This window comes from Apis dorsata, unplaced genomic scaffold (assembly GCF_000469605.1).
Source record: "Apis dorsata unplaced genomic scaffold, Apis dorsata 1.3 scaffold_256, whole genome shotgun sequence".
In the NCBI taxonomy this organism is placed as follows: Eukaryota; Metazoa; Arthropoda; class Insecta; order Hymenoptera; family Apidae; genus Apis; species Apis dorsata.
Genome location: NW_006263534.1, coordinates 34,314 through 41,318, shown reverse-complemented (window position 1 = coordinate 41,318; position 7,005 = coordinate 34,314). Strand labels below are relative to the sequence as shown.

Here is a 7,005-nt window from a genome sequence, read left to right as displayed (position 1 = left end):
TTGAAATAAAAGATAAAATTATATATATTTAAAAAGAAATATTAATTTTTTTTTTAAGTATTTTAATTATAAAATAAATTTATCTAATATATTAGATATATCTAATATATTTAATATATGATTGTTATTTTTAAAATTTTAGTAAATAAATATTATAAGATTTTCATATTATAAGATTAGAAATCTAATAATTTAAATACATAATTAAAATATGTGAAACGAACAAAAAAAAAGGAACTCCATTTTCTAATTTTCAAAACATTAAAAATATAAAAAAAAAATTATCAGTGAATTATCAGTGAAGAAAAATTATCACTTAAAATTTAATAAATTCATTTGTTACTTTTATACTTTTATATAATTTTAAAGCATGATAAAATAAAAATATTACGAAAACAAATATTATGAAAATAATATTTGTATTTTAAATAATATATTATGCATAATAGTGTGAATTATCATGTCTTTCAAAATTTTTATTACTATTACACAGATTTACAGATTAATACATTACATTTCATTTATTTTTAATAAATATATTATAATATTGTATTCACTCATAAAAAATAAACAATTGAGTAATATTCTTTTATTGAAAATATTAAATTGATGAAGGAAAAAAAACTATATCATTGATTAAATATATTTACCAATTTATCAATTTATGTATTTATGATTTGTATTTGTGAAGGCACTTATATAATAACAAGTATTTATATATTTATTAATGAAAATTGAGTATTATAATTATTATAATTTTCCATAATTAATATTTGTAAAATCAGTTCTATAATTCTGTGTAATAGATTCATAAGAAAGATTATATTTGTGAAAATGTCATTTACTAATTACTGAATTAATTTACTAATTACTGTTAAAATAAATTATCATTGGGAACAACTTAATAATAATAAATAAATTACTGAGATTTCTTTCTTTATACTAAGAAAATAATATTTCAAGGAAAGATAATATAAATTTCAATATTAAAGTTAATAATAATTTGCTTAATATTCATTGCATTTAGACTCTTTGGATTTCAAATAACTTTACATCAGTATCATACCATATCGGTGGTTCAACATTTCTTAAATATATAACGCCCCACATATATGTTCTAAACCAAGCAGTTGTTCCTGCATTTGCTTGATATCTTCTAATAAGAATAGGATGCGGTACTGGCAACAAGCCAACTAATGTACCATGTTGTAAAAATTTCAAAATTTCACTTTCATCTGTAAGACCTCTGAAATATTTAATAAGATAAATGTACATTTATAATTTATAATAAAAAAATTAAAAAAAAAATGATAAATTATACTTACTTATCAATGCATATTTTTTCAACTTGAGGTACAAGAACTTGAAGTAATCGCATAATAGTTTGTAATGGAAGTTTAGTTTTCCATTGATATACCCATTCACTAGAAGGAACCCACTGATTTATATTGTTAGAAGAATTCTGTTCTGCCACTCTAATACCTCCTTTCTATTTAATTATTAAAACAAGATATAAATAGTTTATGAATATTAAATATATTCATTGATTATTTATACCATTATAATCTTACTGGTATAACAGAGTTTTTAGTAGAATTCATTAAATCTTCTGTAGAGCTTACATTGTTTTGATGATTAGACTTTCCTACATCAATATTTACTGAAGGACTTAATGGATGTGCAGATTCTTTTTCAGTCATTTTTTCAATACCTTTGAAATAATTATCAATTATTCAATATAATATATTGAATAATCAAAAGATATTAATGTCAAATAACGAATAATAAAATATCAGAAATTTACCTGGGGTTTCTAATAAAGTTGCTTTTAAAGTTCCAGGTTCTGCAGGTTGTGCAGGATGTGAACCTTCCATTGCTGTTTCATTAACATTTTCATTAGATGTACTAGCAGGTACATGACGACGTTGTCTTTTACTGAGAGACTTTGCAATTGTATTACAATCACTTGGTAAATTTGCTAATGCGTGAAAAACTTGTCTTTTGCGTATTATAGTATAAACCAAGTTACTATTTCCATCAAATTGATACTAATAATGGCAAAATAAACTTTGTTAATTTTCATTTTATTTTAAATTTAAAAATCTTTTCTATAAAAATTACCTGAATGATATTGTTAAAAATTTCTAAAAGAAAAAATACTAAATGATGATTAGTAGGTGCTGAAAATAAAAACCATGGAGTGCTAAATGCTTCAAGTAAATGTAATAGTTTAGTACTAGCCACCATTGATAGTGTTTTAAGATATGGAGATACATTGACTAGAATTGTTAGTAAACAATCGAATAATGGCTGTAATCTTTGGTGTCCAGTTGTAATTATCTTGTGAAAAACAGTGACTAGCAAATCAGCATGAGTACCTGTAAGTATTTAATAATTAAAAAAATATCATATTGATAAATAGAATGTATTAATATTATAATACCTGTAAAAACAGGAATATCCATAGGTACTGTAGCTGTATATGGTTTATTCAATCTAACGCCGAAATTACGTTCTCCACTTAATAAAAGTAAAATAAATACACCAATATGCATTAATCCGACACGAGCTGCAAAATTATATTTAATTATTATATGTAATAAAAGTATTTATTTAAATTTTATCAATTTGTTCAAGATTATAATTATTTAATTCATCATTTACATTGATCGGCACGCGAATCATTTAAATGATACAATATAGGTACTAATACTTCAAGAACATCTGAACTTTTTAGTACATAATATAAAAATTTCTTGTTATAATCACACATTTTCCAAAAAAATACCAATAATTCTTGGTGAAAATGTACTTTCTTAGTTGAATTTGGTAAATATGTCTGCATTAATGGATTATTTAATAATCTCGTAATACCTTTCAATACAAACTGAAAATCTGAAAATTTAAAAATAATAATTTATCTCATTATTTGTTCAAAAAACATATAATTAAATATAGATTTTACCTTCATCTCGATGAATTCGACTTAAATAATTAATGAATAAATTATCTCCAATATTTCCTTCTTCTAATGGAGTACTACCACTGGTATCATGATCTAATGTTACTATAAGAATTTGTAATGCAACATCAACTAATGGTTCTAACGAATCAGTAAATAATAAATGATTGTATGGCACTCCAAGTCCAACAGGATCATATGCACATACTGTATTCAATAATGATGTAAACATAGGCAAAGCATGTCTGTATTAAATATAAACATTATATAACATTATATAACATTATATAAACTAATTATTTTTATATTTTGTTATACACTAATAATAAATTTATATTAAAAAGTATTTTAACTTACCTATTTTCAGAACTAGTTAAGTGTTGAATCCATTTGTTTGGAGTAACTGATAAATCCAGAGGAGGATTGTACATGGTTTCACTGAAGCAAGTTAATAACAACTTTAATAACTCTGTTCTATTTGAATCTAAAATTGGATATCTAGGAGGTGAATGGGCAAATCCTACACCAGCTTCCCAGATATATTCACAACTATCTATAGATTGTAATTCTTCTGCTTTATCCTAAAAAAATTCCAAAAACATTTTAATAAATACTAATATAATATTCTAAATATTCTATAATATTCTATAATATTCTAATAATATAATTTATATATATATATTATAATTTTATATAAATATAAAAAAATACTTACAGGACCAGATTTTTTATTTGCAGCTACTGTAAAATCAGGACAAAATAAGAGATCCTAAAGTAGAAATATAAATATAATTATAAATATAAAGTATAAATATAAATATAATTATAATATATTCTAATATTTTTTATTATTTTCAAAAATATCTTACACAAAGAGCATTAAGTAAAGAATGAGCTAAAGGTACACTTTCTTCATCTTCTTTACCAGGTAAACTAGACCAAAAAAACCCCTTCCAATCAGCATCCTCAAAAATATAAGGTAATAATCTTGTTAATAAACGACAACAATTTAAAACAGTTTGTTGTTCTCTTTGTGTTCTACAACTGTTATCAACTGCTTTCACTAATTTCTCCACTGCTTTATAACATAATGTAGCTAAATTTGAAGGGGCTTCTTCTCTTAATATACGAATTTCAGGTGCAGGAATTAAAGTAAAAATATCTTGTACATTAGTGACATTTTCAGACCAAAATTGATCCCAGAAATTATCATCTGAAGCGTCGATCACCTACAATTACGAAAAAAAAATATATATTTTTTAACCTATAGTGGCAAATTATAATTTATTAGCAATTTTTATAAAATTAAAAAAAATATAAAATAAAATAATAATATTTTATAAAAATAGATATAGATATTATATATCTATTTAAATATCTTTTACTGATTTAAACAATGCAAAAATTATATATATTTGGAATTGATTTGAAATGTCAAACATATCATATGCTATTGAACAAAATGATAAATAACAATTTTCACCTGCGTTTTTGATGTCAGTTGTACAACTGCTTTTCGAAAATTTAATTTTGTGTCAGCATTTCCCATGTTTTTCTATATTTTTTGTAAATTTAAAGTAAATAGTTTAGTGATGAATCATAAAAATGATTTATTTCTCTTTAAACTAAGACGATTACGGTCGCTGCCATATTTATGCCTTAAAACAATGTTGCCAATATAAATTTTTTTTTTTGAATTATAATTTTTTTCTTCTATAGTAATATATATTATAAATAATATAGATGAATATATATTTGTATTATCAAATTATAAATATATTATACAAATAAATAATACTTTTTTTTGAATAAAGATTTTATTAAATTTAAATACTTACAAATTACAAATTGCTTATATTTTAATGTTTTAAAATTCTAATAACTTATCTTATAGATAAAAATTTAAATATTTTATTTTGATATATTTCATAATTATTCTTTTGTAATTGTAATTGTAATTCTTGTAATTCTTTTGTTTTATAATTGTAATGTATCTTTGATTAAATGTTTTTATGTATTCTTTAATATTTTAAAAAAGAATATTTAAAAAAAATTGAAATAGTTATATCAATTATAGCAATTTTCATTTATTTTCTATACTTTCCTTGAATCCATACTCTATACATTTTAAGTTGTTTTCCTCTATTAATTTGTAATCTTCTATCTACAAAATTTTGTTCTTCTATAAAACCACAACTTGTAAATAATATCCTAATTTCTTCTGTAAATAAATATTTTATTTATTTATTATTTTATTTATTACTTTTATATATTATTTATTAAATACTTAATTTAATATTAAATTAAATACCTTGTGTAAAAAAATACACTCTAGTTCCATCTCCTCGAACATAAAAATTGTTTGCAAGGCAACTACCTTTTTTAAATCTTAATTGAGCTAAATCATATCTTCCATAATCTCGAAACAAAACTAATCCACCTGATTTTAAATATTTGTGGACTTGTTCTATAATGTGTTTCATTCTGCAGAAATAAATTATAATTTATTTTTTATATAATTGTTATATAATGCTATATAATTATATAAATGTTAATTTTTTTTAATTATAAAGTTTTAATTATAAAAATATATATACTTGATAATAATAAATATATTTACTTTTCAGGATTAATAGCTGAAAGAACAAATATCAGCACAATAATATCTAAACTTTCTGGTTCAAAAGGAGTTTGCCATTCTTCTTGTGTTACATCAAGAATAAATGCTTTACATCTTTAAAATAAATATAAAAAAAAATGTCATTTAATATTGTTATAATGTGTTATTTAAAATGTTATAAGATTATACCTCGATGTGTCATAAGCAGAATTCTGTTTCAATATGTCTAATGCTTTTGCAGAAAAATCACAGCAATATACAAATAAGTTTGCATCTGTGTTATACAAAAGTATTGGAAATACTGTGTTTCCTACTCCACAACCAATTTCCAAAATTTTATTTCCATTTTTATTAGGTAAATCAAGGATACTTTCATGAGTTTCTTGACCATTTTTTTTTATGTTTTCATTTTTAAATCTTAGAGGTTGTTTAATATTTTGTTTTACAATATCAATAGCTAATTCAGGAAATTCTGTAAATAACCAATGTCTATCTTTGAAAAATCTGTAACATTAAAAATGAAAAATTTTTTTCATAATTTAAAGAAATTATTAAAAATTATTATATTTATTTCATAATTTAAAGAAATTATTAATAATTGATCTATGTACTTATTTTCATGTATTCCATAAAACTTATCCCAATATTTATAAGCTTCATGTTCATATTCCCAAATTTTTTTATCTGACATAGTTATGCTTGAGTTTTCATTTACTTTTTGTTTTGCTAAATTTTGCTGTTCTTCATCCCATATAATATTATCCCTTTAAATAATAATTTAAATAATAAAAATTATATATAATAAACGAAAGTAAGTTTAAGTTTAACAATTAATTATATTAATTATAATTAATGATTAATGATTAATGATTATATTAATTATTATGATTAATTTTTATAACAATTTTATTTAAAAGTATTTTATAGGTTATAATTATAAAACTTTAATATTACAAATTAAATACTAAACAATAATATATAAATATATATACTAAACAATAATATACCATGCATTATGTTGAAATACATTGTTATTGTTAGAAAGAGTTCTGTTACCAAATTGTGGTCTTTTGTTATTTGATTCATTCTGTTGAAGTTTCGGTATATCTTCTTCCATCTTTGTATCACGTGTTTTCTATAACATCTTATATAAATATATGTTTAAATATATATATATTAAAATAAACATGTAAGTATGTTTGTATATAAATATAAGTTATTTCCTATTAAAAAATTTTACATCAAATGAAAAAATTGATAAAATATAATATAAAATAATATACATAAGATAAGTTGTTAAATAACAATCCTTTTATTATAATAAAATATTATATAAAATTATATGAAACAGAATAATATATAATAGATTTTATAAAAGAATGTCATTATTTTTATAATATTTTATTTTAACTATTTAAAAACA

At 21.1% G+C, this 7,005-nt stretch overlaps 2 protein-coding genes across 4 annotated transcripts; both read right to left on the bottom strand.

The window, feature by feature from the left end:
- Positions 1–978: 978 nt before the first annotated feature.
- Positions 979–4,650, bottom strand: LOC102678402 (protein HID1). Of its 2 annotated transcripts, none has more exons than XM_006616183.2 (12): positions 4,446–4,650; positions 3,832–4,191; positions 3,678–3,731; positions 3,320–3,543; positions 2,966–3,207; positions 2,665–2,895; positions 2,444–2,569; positions 2,122–2,378; positions 1,805–2,048; positions 1,572–1,711; positions 1,326–1,489; positions 979–1,246 (listed from the first exon to the last, which is right to left on the bottom strand). In XM_006616183.2, the coding sequence occupies exons 1-12, from the start codon at positions 4,509–4,511 to the stop codon at positions 1,024–1,026; spliced, it is 2,331 nt and encodes a 776-aa protein (XP_006616246.1). In that variant the 5' UTR covers positions 4,512–4,650; the 3' UTR covers positions 979–1,023. The 2 variants fall into 2 exon arrangements, with proteins under 2 accessions (XP_006616246.1, XP_006616247.1); XM_006616184.2 differs by having other exon boundaries at positions 1,623–1,711.
- A 312-nt stretch (positions 4,651–4,962) lies between these two features.
- LOC102678256 (tRNA N(3)-methylcytidine methyltransferase METTL2) lies at positions 4,963–6,740 on the bottom strand. Of its 2 annotated transcripts, none has more exons than XM_006616182.2 (6): positions 6,590–6,740; positions 6,194–6,346; positions 5,772–6,086; positions 5,583–5,696; positions 5,274–5,446; positions 4,963–5,183 (listed from the first exon to the last, which is right to left on the bottom strand). In XM_006616182.2, exons 1-6 carry the CDS (start codon positions 6,697–6,699, stop codon positions 5,050–5,052), a joined length of 999 nt encoding a protein of 332 aa, XP_006616245.1. In that variant the 5' UTR covers positions 6,700–6,740; the 3' UTR covers positions 4,963–5,049. The 2 variants fall into 2 exon arrangements, with proteins under 2 accessions (XP_006616245.1, XP_031366590.1); XM_031510730.1 differs by having other exon boundaries at positions 6,639–6,730.
- Positions 6,741–7,005: the final 265 nt, after the last annotated feature.

Bases quoted from the DNA above. Each gene is read 5' to 3' on its own strand.
- LOC102678256 (XM_006616182.2), bottom strand. From the start codon at position 6,699: ATGGAAGAAGATATACCGAAACTTCAACAGAATGAATCAAATAACAAA. The intron at 6,347-6,589 runs GTATATTATTGT...TATTATTTAAAG, and splicing joins GTATTTCAACATAATGCATG to GGATAATATTATATGGGATG. The intron at 6,087-6,193 runs GTACATAGATCA...TTAATGTTACAG, and splicing joins TATGGAATACATGAAAATAA to ATTTTTCAAAGATAGACATT.
- LOC102678402 (XM_006616183.2), bottom strand. From the start codon at position 4,511: ATGGGAAATGCTGACACAAAATTAAATTTTCGAAAAGCAGTTGTACAA. The intron at 4,192-4,445 runs GTGAAAATTGTT...TCGTAATTGTAG, and splicing joins AACTGACATCAAAAACGCAG to GTGATCGACGCTTCAGATGA. The intron at 1,247-1,325 runs GTAAGTATAATT...TAAATATTTCAG, and splicing joins GAAAAAATATGCATTGATAA to AGGTCTTACAGATGAAAGTG.